The following is a 17089-nucleotide window of genomic DNA, read 5'->3' as shown; positions in this document are numbered from 1 at the left end:
GTGAATGTTATGAATGAAAAGGAGGCGTGTTGGTGTCCCACTGCAGCTCTGCAAGGAAACACACAGAGGTTGTTTTATCTCATCTGTAGTTTTAACTGAATTTTACTTTATCTTTTATCATATGTTTTTATCTTCTATCTTTTTGTCTCTTTCACAAATGTTTTGTCTTTTATGTTCAGCACTTTGTGTCGCATTTTATGCATGAATTGTGCAATATAATTAAAGTTATTCTTATTATTTCTACTGTGGATTTTGTAGATAGAAGATTTAGATTCCCGTCACTTCGCTGACAGCATGTTAGGGAAGGGTGTGTTGATTTTCAGAACAAGAGGAATAATCACAAGAAGTGAAACTTGAACCAAACTAATGTTTTAAGACAGACTAGAAAAAAAGTGAGCCTTTCTTTAAAGACTGGGGACATGGGGAGGTTTATCAGAGCTCAGGCTGAGTTAACAAACATACTGTTCACATAATGAGCAAATAGAGAGAATAAAGATAAATTATCATAGTTACATTCAGATGGTGGTTGAAAAAAAGACTACTATAATTATGAAAGTAATTAACTTGAGTTATCAGGAAGCACACAGGTTTATTATACTTAAAAGAGACATAACGGTATTTGGAAAGTTTTCTGTCTGAAAAAATATATAAAGGAAGGAACATATCTTCATGAAATAATAAATTAAAGGATATAACGTTGAATTTAGATTAAACACTTCCTGCATTAACTGACCTAACAATAACAACAACAACCTCACATATAAAACAAACAAGCTCAACCTCAGTGTCGTCACAACTGGTCAATTTAAATTAAGTGTGTGAAATATAAATGAACATAAACATGCGTCACGTATAACTCTTTAAATACATTTTATCTCTGTTGAACACACAGTACTTGGGTGATGTGTCAGTGTACAACCATGTCTTGTGCAGTCACATAAAATCCTATGAGCCTGGGTTTTGGGCTCTGGTGGTTTACTTTTATGATCTTCTGATGTGATGACATTGTAAATGTGAGAAAACTCCTGCTGTCACTTATTTGGGTTTTATTTAAATTTGTCAATGTTGTAAACCATCTACAGTGTCATAATTTAATATTTTGTCTTGTTTTCACATCTTGTGTTGATCCCAGGAAGAGCAGTCGTTACTGCGGTAACACTAAAAAGAATAGATTTTTGATGTTAAGCGACACAATCTGCTGAGATTCTGCACATAAACTCTGTACAATAAAAATAATATTCATGCTGAATCTGAAATGGCATCAATAACAACTTCATGGGTCAGTTTTACCAGCCAGTGAACGAGCTAACGGAGCCTGAAGCATCAGTGCTGTTGCCATGGTTACCCGTCTGTCTGTCTGTCCTCCAGGTTTCACCCACAAAACCAGAATCCTGCAGTGTGAGAACTTGGCCATCTTCAACGAGGTCAGTGAACCGACGTCACACGTTCAGAGCCAATCAGAACGCTGAGCGATGATGTCACCATTATAACCAGTTCATGGAAAAGCTGAGACACTGAGAATTTTATACCACATGACCTTCATTACATTTGTGTGTGTGTGTGTGTGTGTTACAGCAGCAGGAAGCCGCAGTTATTTGTCTGCTTCAGATTGAAACTATTTTAATGGGGCTGATAGGACGCTGTACCACTCCTACTGTACACTCACACACACACAGCCGCTCCTTCAACACACACACACACGCCTACAGAACAGATTCCTTTTTTATATTAAGCCCAGGAGCCAGAAGAAAACATTGGCGTTGTACATTTCTGCCTACCACAGAGACGTTACATTTGTACGTTTCATATGAAGTGACGTAGTTCAGATTACATGTGTGTGAGCTGAGTTTGTCATCAGAAGGTGGAGGGGATGATGGATGACGTGACACCTAGGTGAGACGGCTGCCAAGGTGCAGACCACTGTTTGAGACCAACAACAAAACTGGTTGTTTTTTAGTGAGACATCGGCATCGCTTCCAGCCATGATTGTGGCACCAAAACATGAGCCCAAACATGACCTTTTCCGAACCATAACCAAGTGTTTTTTTTATGCCTAAACATAACCAAACTTTTACCAGAGCACCACTGAAACATAAAGAAATGTCAAGTCAACACATCAGGGGTTTGCAAAAACGTACAATGCCAACATTTATTCGACTGGGTTGTTATTCTACTGCACTATACCCTACCAGTGAGACCTTGAGGAATAAAAAACAAAAACCTCCTTAAAACCTTTGCTACGATAGGTGGAGATATGCCCCCTTTTAGCTTGTTAGTACTGGACCTTTTTCTGGTTGACCTGTTATGTCACAGACCAAACAGTCAACAAACAGGTTAGCTACAGTTAGCTAGCAGCAAACTGGTACCATGGTGGATAACTTTACAGCTCTGTATATTTCAAACTTGCTGTATGCTTTACTTTTTGTACAGACGAGATGCACGCTGGATGTAGATTTCACCATGTTGTTACCAGCCTCTTCCTCTGTCATGCATTTAATGCTATTCAACTTCTGGGTCAATGCCCAGGGCAGAAACCGTGGAGCATTCGCAGAGCATCTCGGCCAATTTGGGTCCAATTGTCGCCTCACAGCAAGAGGGTTCCTGGTTTGAACCCAGAGTGGGGGAGCCCTTCTTCAGAGTTTGCATGTTCTCTCTGTATCAGCATGGGTACTCCGGCTTCCTCCCACAGTCCAAAGACATGCAGGTTAATTGGTGACTCTAAATTGTCCGTAGGTGTGAATGTGAGTGTGAATGGTTGTCTGTCTCTATGTGTCAGCCCTGAGTGTATTCCACCTCTTGCCCAGTGCTGGGATAGGCTCCAGCCCCCCTGCAACCCCTAACAGGAGAAGCGGTTATGGGAAATGAATTAATTAATGAATGACTGTATAGGAATTCGACTCCCAATTGCATTGTCTGGGTGTGTTAGTCCGACTTTGAGAATTTCGATTTAGTTCAATTTCAGTCAGACCATAATGTTTACATGTACTGTATTTTTAAAGTCTGGTTTTAGTCAGGCGAACACAATAAATCGATTTTCGCTATTGTCATGTAAACGTACTGATCGTGATTTTGAAAGATGTTCTCTTACTTCTGAAACAGAACCAGGAAGTTCTGGTTTCACTTCAGCTCAATGTGGTGTGGTGAAATTACAGGCTGAGTTCTGCAGAAGAAGTTGGATAAATGTTTGATTTATTATCTCTGAATGGGGGAATGCTGAGGCTCATGGGTATTGTAGTGTTGTGAGTCATACAGACCAAACTGAAAGAAGTCTCCTGGAGACTCTGTGGTTCTGAGGTTCTCCTCAAAACAAACTTCATTTTGATTTTACAGAGGAAGAACATATTTGTTGAAGCGAACTCTCCACCCACGTCACTACATCACCACCTGTTTGTTGACTTAATCACTGCTGACAGGTCAGATAGTGTAATTACAGTCACCTCTGAATGACATGAGCGCAGCAGCGAGCTCTGAGTGTGTTATGTTTCTCTGCTTCTGAGTCAGGCTGGTGTTTGCTCTTCAGGTGTGACCAGGTGCATGTGTGCGTGTGTGACTGTGTGTGCCTAAAGCTAGCACACGGTGAATAATTGTTGCAGTGGTAAATATATAGTGTTAACACAGAAATAGTCTCTTCCTCCTTCTTCTGGTTTGAGTTTTTATTCTTCAGCTGTGTCTCAGATCGACTGAACCCCATATCGCTCCTGATGGCGTGAGTGCCTTTAAACACAGTAGCAGGTGGCACCTTGTAGTCTCAATCACCACTGTATGAACGTGTGTGTGAATGGGTGAGTGTGACTTGTAGTGTAAAAAGCGCTTTGAGTGGTCAAAAGACTAGAGAGGCGCTATATGAGTGCAACTCTATTTACCATCCACATCTGACACCAGAGACCATCTTAGAACTGAGACTGGGTTACCGTCTCTCCCAATATAAAACCATCTGTGATCATGTGACCACACTGAGTTCATGTAATCACACCTGAGTCATCTCTATTGGTGGGGGAAGTCTGTGAGATGTGACTGAAAGCTCAGGAAAATATAAAACAGAGACTTTTAATTGCAGATCAAATTGTATATTATTTTACAGCATTTCCGTTGGCCTCACTACGGCAAAGTGACCAGAGAGGAGGTTTTGACCGTCAGTGTGTACAACTGCAGTAAAGTCTTCTCCAACAGGTAACACACACACACACACACACACACACACACACACACACACACACACACACACTACCAAAATACACACACTGTTTTCATGTCAGAGTAACTTAGAATAAGTGTCTTTGTGTGTGTAGACTGCTCGGTAAGCTGGTTGTCAGTCTCCAGCATGTTGTTACCGCGGGAAGGCTGTTGCTACGGGAACCGCTCACTGATGCCAACTACAGCCTGACTGATGTAAGGACACAAACAAACACACACACACTGTTGTGTCAGAGATCACTGATGCTGGTTGACATCACTTTGCGTTCTCCTCTCTCTCTCTGTAGATCTACATCGAGTTGGATGTTCGATATCACCCAGTTGAGGGAACAGCAGGAGGTTGGGATGGAGTCGACTTCCTCAGAGTTGAAGACCAGGATGAGTAGGATCACTTTCTGTTACTATTTTAAATCATTTGCACCCATTTCTTTAAATCCTCTTGTTCCCATCTCCTTCTCTAGAGTCATATGACAGATGTTTCAGGCTGATCTGTAGAGTTACACCAGTCCTAATTCTGCTCTGAGATTAGTCTCATGAAAGTTAGACAGCTAAAAATAAGTAAAGGTCTTGTTCATAAGTGAAGGTAGAATGAAGCGTGAGATGGATCGGCACAGAGTCTGCAGTGATGCCAGCGCTGTGCTGGACCGTCGTGGTGAAGAGGGAGCTGAGCCAGAAGGCAAAGCTTTCGATTCACTGGTCCATCTATGTCCCAACCCTCACCTATGGTCATGAGCTCTGGATATTGACTGAAAGAATGAGGTCGCGGATACAAGCGACCATGGGGTGGCTGGGTTTGGCCTTAGAGATAGGGTAAGGAGCTCGGACATCTGGAGGGAGCTCAGAGTACAGCCGCTGCTCCTTCGCTTTGAAAGGCGTCAGTTGAGGTGGTTCGTGCATCTGATCAGGATGCCTCCTGGGCACCTGGAGGTGTTTCGGGCACATCCCACTGGTAGGAGGCCCTGGGGCAGACCCAGAACACACTGGAGGGATTACATATCTCATCTGGCCTGGGAACGCCTTGGGGTCCCCCAGGAGGAGCTGGATAGGACTGACTTAAAGCCTAAAAAGTTAGACACCCTCGGCTAACTCAGAAATTGTCAGAATTTGTGGTTTGCTAACAATGTTGTGGAGCCAATAATGACGCCTGTATTTGTTTATATTTTGGCAAACTGGCACCATTTAAAGTATGCTGAATTAGCTATTAGCAGTTCCTGATTGCGATGTACCAATGACTTGACAGACAGTTCTCACTAGATCACTTTGATAGTGAAGAAAACTTAAAAACAAGATTATTTTCAGGCAAGTTCTGGAGTTATGAGAAGTATCCTTTTGTGTTTTCTAAGCAGATATATGGAGTTTTTTTGTGGTGAACATTGGAGATAATGTGATGAGAATATCCTCCAAAAGTTTTATTAACACTGAACCTCAAAAAATGTGTATTATGTATGTGTTGACATTCAAGAATGTTATGTCTACAAGAAGGAGTATGAACTCTTGACACACATTGTGGCAATCGAGCATTTAGGGTTTTAAATTATGTGAATTGGCCGTTGTCTCATTCACCACCCAATCGCATGAAAAAATCTTGGCATTGTATATTTCTACAACAGTGTATATATAACATTTGTACTTTATCATGCAACAAACTCTATACTTCAACAAAGTTAGGGTTAACATGTGGTTATGTTAAGGTACAAAAAACACCTGGTTATGGTTAAGAAAATATCATGTTTGTTTCTGTAATAATGCTGCAGCGTGAGCAAAAGGAAAGAGAAGAGATTTCAGAGACCACAGTAATAAGTATGCAGCACTGACGTTTTTGTTGACAAGTTAGAAGAAATAGCACTGAACCCTGCCAAGATATGACACCACAGCATCTTAGCTCTGCTGCAGGTCTGCACTCTGGGATGTTTTTCTATTGGCACACTTTATTTGTCCAGTAAAATGACCTGAAACTGCTCAATTCTTAATAAATATACCCAGAATTCATGCTAAGTTAGTCCTACAGTACTTACAATATTCAAGAAGTAGACAGCTTTTTGCAACGACTGAATATTTGTTTGACCTAACCATAGTCAAACCCACCTTTGTGAAAGTGGCCCCAGGACACAAAGATTTGAAGCAGAGGAAACTGTTAACCAAGCTGTGAGAAAAGAGAAAAGAATCCACAAACAACAAACCCTCGGGGGGTTTCAGTGTTTCATGTATTTACAGAAGATTAGTGCAGATTTCCAGACCAGCAGGAGGAGCTCTGACCAGTCTGAACAAGTTATTCTTTTCTCTCATGTCATTTTGTTTCTCTTCCTTCATCCTCAGTTCAGGGCTCGTCATCAGGAATGAAGGATTCAATGACCCTGAGAGGTAGGGAAGTTACATGACTCACACAGTCATTCTCTTATACTGGATACTCATACTGATGTATCTATGAAAAGATAATATCAGACACACCCAAACATCAGTCGGACTCTACTCTGAACACCCAAACATGACCCTCTCCTCATCCCCTGGAACCCTGGAGTATTTTGGGGGAAACTATTCACTGCTCTCTGTCTCTCCTCTGACCTCTGTCAGTCAGCCGACCATCACTCGTCCAGGTCCGCTGGAGAAAGAGGCTCGGCGTCTGGGAAGGAGCCTGGTCCGGACTGGGGATGAAGATGACGATGACGATGATGATTTTGATGATGACCTGATGGACTTGGAGGCCTCTGACATCATCTTCACTCCTCTGCTGAGGTGTGGTTACTTCACTGTCTGTCTGTTTACCTGACTTCTGTCAACTCATGATCTGTTGTCAACAACAGTGTGTGTGTGTGTGTGTGTGTGTAGTCGTTCCAGGCCGATGTCCAGGAATGTTGCTGCGGCGACGCCCAAAGTCCAGAGCTTCCAGGTGAGTTCATCCATCCATTTTGAGTGCGAAGTAGGCTCCATGTTACCATGGCAACAGGCCCAGGCGTCCTTTTCTCTAGACGATCCTCCAACTTCTCCCGGAGGATGCTGAGGTGATGAGGAATCACTCCAGCACACCCAGGAACACTTGTATTAAAGCAGATATAATCTATATATTTAATGATCTTCATGTGAGAGGCATTTCTTCTAGTGATGAACCTTCCTCTAGTGATGAGCTTTATAGTTCCAGCTCATTGTTCAGGTGTACTTTACTGTTTCTGTTCAGTCTCACTGCCCTCATAGCTTCAGTTTCAGCAGCAGCAGGCAGCTGTTACAGTACAAACAACTCTTCAGACCCACTGTACACTACCTGTACAACAGCAAACACAGACAGTCACAGTTAGTGGAGCATGTGCCAGCTACAGAGACAGATATTTCCCTCAGAGAACATGCTTTACTTCCTGCCTGAGAACATGAACACAACTCTCACTCTGGTTATACAAAGACTTGTAGCAGCGGTCCTACTGCCCCCACAACATACCCGACATGACCTAGCTCATAGGCTGTGACAAAAATGGGAGACACATGGTATCAACTAAAAAGTGCACACATTTAATATTAACAAAAGATATTTATAAAAACTGTTGGTCTTTGTTGTTGGTCTCAATCTGGAGTAGTCTGCAGGTTGGCAGGTGTCTCTCTCAGGTGTCACGCCATCCAACAACCACCATCCTCTCCACCTCCTCATGAGACTGACTGAAACAAATTTTGTGTAATTATAATACTTAATATTACAAATGTACATTTGACTTTGTGTATAATTGACCCTGTTACATATATTAGCATTCATATGAAGATATCTGTTTATAGAGATTAGCTGAAATGAGTGGTGTGCAGAGGAGGAGGTCTCGGCCCGGATTTCCACAGGCTACATCAAATTAACCTGAAATATTGGCCTCCAAAGGGTATCATTGTCAGCCTGATAGACGATGAGTTCCAAGATTGCTGAATCTGAGGTTCAACAATCCACCTTTTATACATCACTGAGGTGTGTGTGTGTGCACAGGTGAATGTGAACATCCTGGAGGCTCAGAAGCTGGTTGGAGTGAACATCAACCCCGCAGTTTTCATCAGAGTCGGAGGTCAGAAAAAACACACCAATACACAGAAATCGACCAACTGCCCGTTCTACAATGAGGTAATACAGAGAGGAGTACAATACAGTACAGTAGAATACAGTAGAGTAGAGTACAAGCTGTTTGCCTCTTCTCGTCTTTCAGAACTTCCAGTTTGAGTTTCAAGAGCCTCCACAGATCCTCTTTGATAAAGTCATAGAGATAAAGGTCAGTTCTACTGTTTTTTCCCACTTCTGTTTCCACTGCTGTTACCATGAAACAGTGGGTGTGGCCTAACTGAACACCTGTAACTGTCATGTCCTCTCAGGTGTTCCACAGACGGACTCTGGCCTTCCTGATGACCCACATCGGAACCTTTAAGATTGACATCTCCACCGTGTTCAACCAGCCAGGTACCAGTTCTGCTCACACTGCAGTACTCTGATCAACACACTGTACAGCACTCACTGACCTCTCTGTGACCTCTCCAGACCACCGCTTCTACCAGAAGTGGGCTCCTCTCACCGACCCGGCAGACACCAGGTCTGGGATCAAGGGTTACGTCAAGGCCAGCCTCAGTGTGCTGATGAAGGGAGATGCCCTGACCATGTCCAGTCTGCCACCACCCTCCACGAGCGGAGCCAGTGAGGACATAGAAAAGTCAGTAACACAACATACTGTCACATTAATCATCATCATTACTGTGAGTTTAGGAGGCTGGTTCGATCAGCTCAGGGCTCTGACGTTATGTTTTTCTTGCAGGAACCTGCTGCTTCCTCGTGGTATGCCAGTCGAGCGTCCATGGGCTCGGTTTCGTGTCCGTGTCTACAGGGCCGAGGGTCTGCCCACCATGGAGGAGGGGCTGATGGCCAAGATGTCAAAGGTTACTGACCGGACGGTCTTTATTGACCCCTATGTGCAGGTGACCTTCGCTGGACAACAGGTAATCAAACGTGTATATACAGATGTTGTGACATATGTTCTCCTCCAGGGGGCAGCAGCCCACCAAGAAGCTTTTCGGGAATTTGGAAAATAAATTTAGTCCCTGTACTATACACAGGTACCAGAAAGGTCTGTTCTGTGGGGGGCGTTCAATGTAAAAATGTGTTGACTTTATGCACGCTAACGTTACTGCTCATGTAAATGGAGTCTGATGGAATTAGCGATGGTGAGAAAAGTCCTGAAATCAACCTCAAAACATCAACCTCTGTAGTGATCCTTTTCAGACGTTGTAAGACACTTACAATAACAACCTTTGTGGCAAAATCAAACACTTTCAGTGTATGTAAATTGATGGTGCTCAGTAGCCTGCTGGGATAACACTGCAGTCAGTTTCTCCGTCAATACAATCTGATTTAAAAAATTGCTGTCTCCATTAGTCACATAGGCACCAAATTATGGGGTCCATATTGGAAAATACTGAAGTTACCCTTTAACAGCAGTGTCAGATTCTACACAGTTTTATGATATCTAATCTTTAGGGTTCTTCAGGGTGGAAAGACAAAAAGAAATAAGCAAAGATGACCTTTTGTTATTAGTTTACTTCCTCTGGTTCTTGACTTCTTGACACTTTTTGGTCAAAATATGCAAATTGTCTTTTAATACTACAACAAGGAGTTGCCAAATCTGAAATTTTCTAATTGTACTGAGTGTCTGTGTCTGCAGGGGGAGACATCGGTCGCCAGCGCCACCAGCTCTCCAGTTTGGAACGAGGAGATTTCCTTCATTGAGCAGTTTCCTCCTCTGGCTCAGCGAATCAGAATCCAGGTCCTCGATGATGCAAAGATGGGAGACATCGCCCTAGCAACACACTACCTGGACCTGCAGCAGATTTCTGACCCCACCAGGAACGGTATGACCTGCGTCTTTTTTGTTTGTTTGTTTTTTTGTTGTTGTTTTTTTTTCTTTAATAGTAATCTACTAAACATCAGACCCCACTTTCAGTGAGACAGGCTTATATCAGTTTCTGTTTTATAATTTTGATCATATCTTTTTAGATTGCTGTTAAGCTACCATCAGTAGAGTGCTGCAGGGATGACATTTATTTGTAGGCCTACTTGGAAGTTAACATTGCCCTCACTCGTCAGAGAGCTTTTGGGATTTTTCCATTCGATTTTGGATTATTGCAGAAAATAAGCTTTGTGACAGACAAACGTTTATGAAACTTACACATTTTGTTCAGCAACATAATCTTCACAGATGAACACCACTTGAAGTGTAAATTTAATCACCAGAAGTAAAAAGCCAATGTTAGGCTGGATGTGTTGCTGTACTGATGGAATCTGTGCTGTTGAAATTATGTGTGGTGTATTTTATGTTTTTAGCCTTCAGTAGAGACAACTTAATAATGCTAGCCTTTATTTGAACACCAATTTTTATCAGTGAATTTATTGGAAACATCTGTCTGTCTGCAGGGTTCAACCCCACCTTTGGTCCATGTTGGGTGAACCTGTACGGTTCTCCTCAGAACTCCACCCTCGGAGATGTCCACCAGGTAAACCAGACGTGACCAAACAACCAAACCTGACAAGCAATAAGTTGACATTGTGGGAAATCCACTAATTTGTTTTCTTTCTGAGAGTTGAAAGAGAAGATTGATACCACTCGTGTCTGTATGATAAATATAAGACTAACAGCCAGCAGATGGTTAGCTTAGCTTAGCTTAGCTCGAAGACTGGAAACAGGGAGCTCGTCTGGCTTTGTTCAAAGGTAACAAAATCTGTCCACCATCACCTGAGAGGCTCACTGATTAAGTTAAAGGTCCAGTGCATAGGATTCATATATATATATTACAATCACCTGAAAATAAGAATCTTATGTTTTCGATTCCTTAGACTAAGCCATTTATATCTACATATGTAGCAGGTCCTCTCTCATGGAGTTCGCCATGTTGTTTTTACAGTAGCCCAGAATGGACAAATCACACACTGGCTTTAGATAGGGCCATTCTCGTTTTCGCCTCAGCCATCGTATTTCTGAGAAAAAGTTTCAGTTTTGTAACCTCACCACAAGTTGCCACTAAATCCTACACACTGGACCTTTGAAGCCCAGTTCAGACCAAAGATTCACAACAAGACGAAACCATTTTAGAATGTTGCAGTGATGGGAACTGACCATATGAGCTTGATACAAGCCAGCTGATGGTGTCACCTGAGCTCAGCTGGTCAAATCAGCGGCGGCTGGTTTTAGAACGTAAAGCATGTCACCTGTTTCAACAGCCACTCTGCGTGTAGTGAAGTCCGCCAGTCAAATCAAAATGACCAGCTGCTGGCTGTAGCTTTATATTTATCATACAGAGCAGTATCTATCTTCTCATCTATGTCTTAGCAAGAGAGTGAATGAAATTACTGTATTACAAGTCCTTAACTATCCAGACCTCATGGGAAGTCCAGTGTTAACTGGCTGACCCACGTATTGAATCTAAAGTTTGTGCTTTGGCAGGCTCCACCCATAACATTGATCGTAACCCTGCCTTGCGGTCCTCGTTTCAATCCACAACCTATTTTTAAAATGTCTGCAGGGTTAAAACAAAAAAAAAAAAAACTGTTCCAGACTTAAGTTGACTAACCCTTTTTTCCTCCAGGCTTTAAACCAGGGTCTGGGTGATGGAATCTTCTATCGCGGTCGAATCCTCCTCGCTCTCACTGTGGAAGTTTACTCCTCCCCTGCTGCCGTCACTCAAGATGCAGCCTCTGCAGCTTTGGGAAAGGTTACTTCCTACTTCCTGTATCTTGCACAAGTAGCAAAAATAACATTTAAATAAATAAAATTCACTTAAAGTACCAGTTGGATTATAGTTATTGATGCATTCATGTGTTCATTACTTTAATGTTGCAGCTGGTAAATCATGTTTTACTTATATATACTTATATACTGCTGTGTATTTATGAATTTACCTTCTGGAAAAAGTCCTATATTAACCTATAATGATGAATTATGATTTATTTGTTGAATATATTTTGTATTATTAGTCTGAATGTAGTGCAGGAAAAAGTACAATATTTCCTTTGAGATGTTGTGTAGTAGAAGTATAAAGAAGCAGAAAATGGAAATACTCAAGTAAAAGTTAAGCACCTCAAAATGTGTACTAAAGTACAGTATTGAGTAAATGTACTTAGTTACTTTCCACCACTGGAAACCAAAATATCTAAAAAAAAAAAAAATCTTATGTGACCTTAATGATACTCAGCTGATCTCAGCAACTTTCTCAGATAATGTCACCAATCTAATGTGACTTCCTGTGCTTCCTTGAAGATGAAGGGAGCGCTGGGGAAACTGGGACTGAGGAAGAAGAGGAGCAGCAAGAAGGAGAAGAATAGGGAAGGTCAGTGTACTGAGGAGAAGCAGGAGAAATGAGCAACTAAACTTTAAAGGAGAGGGTGTAGTTTCCTATCATCATTTATTCATCATGTTGAAACGCTGAAATGATGCTATGTACAAATGTCAGAGACGTCTGGTGGTTCATCCTCTGAAGAAGCGCAGAGTGAATAAATCCTGTGAGCAGAAACAGTTACGTTTATTTTCTTGTTGTCACGGTAGCATCTGTGGCTGCCAGCGGAATGGGCGACGATTCAGGAGAGGCGGGAGTTGAGGTACCAGAGTCAGTTACCGTGGAGGTCGAGGAGATCCACCCACTCCCTGAGGTCAGTGCAGGCACCACCAACACCACCATCATCATCAATGAGCCATTTTAAACAAACTGTTTCTTGGTTGTGTCTGTGGTATTAAATATTCAACATTATATAACTTTACACTTTATTACAGTGTGATGTTTGGGCCATGTGAAGTCCATGTGATTTTCCTGCCTTTCATTGTTTCTTTGTAACTTCTCCTCCCTAACGTATAATTGTATATCATCTGCATAGAGGTGAAAAGAAATACCTTTAAAACTACTTATTATCCGCTCCAGTGTCAGGATATACAATACAAGGCAACAAAAGAGGAGCCACAACAGAACTTCACTCCGTAAGACAGAGTTGCAGATGAGGAGGTGTTCCAGGAAGATAACAGAGTGACTTCCTGCAGCTCTCTGACTTTTCCTCTTGTTTTCTGTCCTCAGGGTTTCCTGGGACAAAGGGAGGAGTTTCTGTTGTTCGCATCACTGTTTGAGATCACTATGATGGACCCGTCTGTAGGAACCAGACCGATGTCCTTTGAACTCTCCATAGGTAAACAGTGTGTTCTGTTTCCTGGATATCTGTACTAGGGCTGCAACTAACAATTATTCGGATTAATCTTCGTTTTAAACGATATTATCTTAGTTTCACGTGTATGAGATGTCCAAAATGATCACTTTTAACATGTTGCCTAACAGAATTATTTGAGCAGTGCATCATCATTATAGAATTTGTGGTTGCAAATTGGCTATATGTGCAGGTGGTGGGTTGAGTATAGTATTGCCTGTTGCAGTGCCGACGCAGTATAGGGTCTTGGAAATCAGACCCATGCAGGACTCTGTTATAGGCTGCTGCTGAGCCAGACCCTTTGACTACCTGAGGTTCAGATGCATCATTTTTTTAACAACATCAAACCCCTGAGCTCAATCAGCTGTTGTGTTTCTGGCAGGGAATTATGGAAAGGCCGTAGGGGTCGGGAGATCCAAGAAAGGCCAGAGCAAAGACGAGCTGAGGAGGAGCAGGGACGAACTGCGGAGGAGCAGGGACGATCTAAATGAAGAGGCTCAGGGTCTGCTGGAGTCAGAGGAGGAGCTGGACAGAGAGGAGGTGCTGAGTCCCGAACCTGAGATCAGATCTGTGTCTGCTGCCATGAGACCCCAACCCACTGAGTACGACAGGTAAGTAACACCTGCGCCGACACAGATTACTACTGCACCTACTTCTAATACTGCAAGTGGAAGATGGCCAAATAAGAGACATGTAATTATATATAAACATATAATTATAACTATTATAAGAAAACGTAAAGGACTATTACGTGCAAGACTTCATCCTCTGATCATCACGGTTCACACTTCAGGTCAAGGAAAACCTGCAATATCTTGGTTCCAGCTGGGAGCCAACTTTTCGACTTCCAAACCAATTTATTTTCTGTCAAAATGCTCCGAACGATTCAAAGTCAGGTGCGTGAAATGTAATGGAGCCTGTTCTGTGTTGGTGGAAAAGGGCTAAGGGCGATCCCAAAACTTACCTAGGTCAGATAATCTCTCCAGTGTATTTATGAACTGGAGACTACCATGGGCAGCAGTAAGACTTCCTTTCATTTCTTTTAACCCTGCCTCCTCCACAGACTGTATGTCATTAAGGTTTAGCAGCTCCTCAAAGCATTCCTTCCCCTTTCCAACAATATCCCCAATCAGGGTCTTCTTTCTTAAGAACTAAGCTCTATTCCCTTTCTGAGTCATTGGACAATTTATCCTTCCTGAACTCCTCCCACACCTGAGCTTTTGCTTCTGCATCTACTGAAGCTGCTGCCCTTCTAGCTTCCTGATAACCCTTGACGGCTTTCTTTCCTGTTGAGCAGCTGCCTCTGCAGTTGAATCTTTGAACGTGACCTACTTCGTTTCTATGTCTCCAACCCCTGATGAGATTCAATTTCATCCTTGAGCTGAGGGTAGGGGAGCTCCCAGGCCAGGATCCAGGAGGTGGCCCCAGAATTCCTCATCCAAACACTCTATCAGACATCATCTACAGATCCTGATTTGTAGATGTTAGATAGATACACTTGGCACCAGTTTGCCTTTGTAGAACCTACCAGAACCCATCAACACAGCTCCCACAGTCACAGGGACACACAAACCCATTCATAGCTGATGCTTCACAGGTAGAGCGGATCTTAGATTTGGTGGTTTGATCCCTTCCTGGTGTACCCTAAGCAACCCACTGAATCCCAATTGCTCCTGATTGTAAGGCCAGTACCTTGCGTGGTGGCTTGCTGCCATCGATGTGTGTTTGTGTGTGTGAAGTGAAATTATAAAGTACTTTGCATAAAAGCGCTACTGTATGTAAGTGCAGTTCATTGACCATGATTGGGTGGTGATTCTTGACCAAGTAACTACTACACAAACACTGCCCACTCGCTATCTATCTGTTTGAATGTCTACGTCTCTCCAACTGTCCGTCTGTCTCTCAGGTCCTTCCACTGTATTCCTCTCCAGCCTCCCTCTGAGAAACAGAAGCCTTGTCTGTATGTCTGGAGTCAGTTTGAAGATCACAGCTTTCGTCTCTATCAGGCAAACTGGCTCAACAAGACGGCCGACAGGCTGGTGAGTCAAGTTATTAACACATAGAGAGGAATGACATAATGTGTGTCACATAATGTCTAAAGAAACTGAGGTCACATTTCATCCTCTCCTCTACTCCCTACTTTTCTTTTAGGAGATTGGCCTTGATGAGGTGGACCGTCTGTTGAGGAGGCCGAAGAGTAACGCAAAGGAGCGTTTGGTGGAGGTGCTGCTGGAGCTGGTGGCCTCCTGCAAGTCAGTCTTCTCCTTCTGAAAACTGAATAAGAACAGATTGAGTTTGATTTTAGACTTGTTTAATCCCCATTTCTATCTCTCTGTCTGTCCTCTTGTCTGTCTCTCTGCAGGCAATTTAGTGTTATCGCAGACAGGAGGTCTCAGTCTCGTCCCAATAACCTGGACAGATGCAGGAAGGAGTTTATCAAGAAGAGTTTGGTGAGTCGGCCCTCACCTGTCTCTCTTTCTACCTGTCTACCTTTCTGTCTAACTGTCTGACTAAAATGTCTGCCTCTCTCCAGGTTTTTGTGGCCAGACAGGCGGTGAGAGCTAGACGAAGGGTCACCAGGCGGACGGTCAAACAGCGGTTGATGGACAGCAGGAAACTCCTGCGGAAACTCCGCCTACTTGCTAAAGAGGTCAGAGGTCACAGAGAGGTCACCATAGGTCACCACAAAAACGTCAAAGGTTGCAGTTTGTTCAGTATTTCTGAGGTCTGACACCCTCTCCCTCACACCACCCTCACTCCAGCCCCAGACTACCATCCCTGATGCGTTTCTATGGTTACTGAGTGGAAGCAAGCGATTGGCTTATGTCAGGATTCCTGCCTACTCCATCCTTTTCTCATTGGTGGAGGAGCAGAGGGGGCGAGACTGTGGCAGAGTGACCACCCTATACATGAAGGTAATCGTTTTAACATTGTCCAATGTCCATTTCTATAATTATCAATGACGCCAGACGTCGCGCTAGACTTTTTCGTCGCCAGTCATTTTGACCGACAGGGTCATAAAAATCCGGTCATAATCAATTTTATCGGCCGCTGAGCAGAGCGGAGCGCCCGCGGAGGCAGCGTTTCAGTTCGGCGTCTGGTCTATTTTTCACACGAGCAGTAAAATACTGTGTTTATAATTTAAAATAACACAACTGTGCATAACCTAACACATTTTTCAATACCCTAATCACTTCATTACAATTTTAATTTTGTGTCACCGAGCCTACAGACATAACTACATAAATAAAATGGTCAGTAACAATATGCCCAGTGTTTATCCAACACGCTCAATACATGGATATGCAATGACAAACTGTAATTAACTTATTACGTTATAAAAAAACGATTAAAATATGGACTTACCCATGTTTAAAATGACCTGTTGAAGTGAAAAAACGAGTACTGACGGGAACAGACAAGTGGAGTCGATGTTTAACCGGCGCGGAGAGCACAGGAGAAATGCACTGCCTGTGTGGACAGTCAACTTCCGCGGCACTACGCGTCCGGTGTGTCCAGGGCTCAACAACGCTACATGAAGCAGATGAGTGACTTTTTCTGTGCAGTGTGAAAACGGCAGCCACTGGCTGTGCACTCCGCCGCCATGTGGGCAGGGGTGGTAATTGACACCGGTCAAAATGACCAACAGCCATCAGATTTTCCGGTCATTGTTGTAAAAAAACGGTCAATGACCGAGAATATCCGGTTAAC

At 43.0% G+C, this 17089-nt stretch overlaps 1 protein-coding gene across 1 annotated transcript in view; it reads left to right on the top strand.

The window, feature by feature from the left end:
* The window catches only part of fer1l4 (fer-1 like family member 4), a 37276-nt gene that overhangs the window by 2006 nt on the left and 18181 nt on the right, over nt 1-17089 (top strand). The window contains exons 2-25 of the mRNA XM_050039117.1: nt 1369-1424; nt 4082-4170; nt 4290-4389; nt 4482-4576; nt 6511-6555; nt 6766-6927; nt 7021-7081; nt 8147-8278; nt 8361-8423; nt 8524-8608; nt 8687-8855; nt 8958-9138; nt 9861-10047; nt 10610-10689; nt 11779-11904; nt 12450-12519; nt 12735-12838; nt 13255-13363; nt 13761-13989; nt 15285-15417; nt 15530-15630; nt 15741-15828; nt 15912-16028; nt 16141-16293. Of these exons, the coding sequence (XP_049895074.1) occupies nt 1369-1424; nt 4082-4170; nt 4290-4389; nt 4482-4576; nt 6511-6555; nt 6766-6927; nt 7021-7081; nt 8147-8278; nt 8361-8423; nt 8524-8608; nt 8687-8855; nt 8958-9138; nt 9861-10047; nt 10610-10689; nt 11779-11904; nt 12450-12519; nt 12735-12838; nt 13255-13363; nt 13761-13989; nt 15285-15417; nt 15530-15630; nt 15741-15828; nt 15912-16028; nt 16141-16293 (2735 nt within the window). The remainder of the gene's footprint in view (nt 1-1368; nt 1425-4081; nt 4171-4289; nt 4390-4481; nt 4577-6510; nt 6556-6765; nt 6928-7020; nt 7082-8146; nt 8279-8360; nt 8424-8523; nt 8609-8686; nt 8856-8957; nt 9139-9860; nt 10048-10609; nt 10690-11778; nt 11905-12449; nt 12520-12734; nt 12839-13254; nt 13364-13760; nt 13990-15284; nt 15418-15529; nt 15631-15740; nt 15829-15911; nt 16029-16140; nt 16294-17089) is intronic.

Source organism: Epinephelus moara, chromosome 24, assembly GCF_006386435.1.
Source record: "Epinephelus moara isolate mb chromosome 24, YSFRI_EMoa_1.0, whole genome shotgun sequence".
Classification (NCBI taxonomy): Eukaryota; Metazoa; Chordata; class Actinopteri; order Perciformes; family Serranidae; genus Epinephelus; species Epinephelus moara.
The sequence above is the reverse complement of the archived record's forward strand: the minus strand, read 5'-3'. Positions and strand labels throughout refer to the sequence as shown.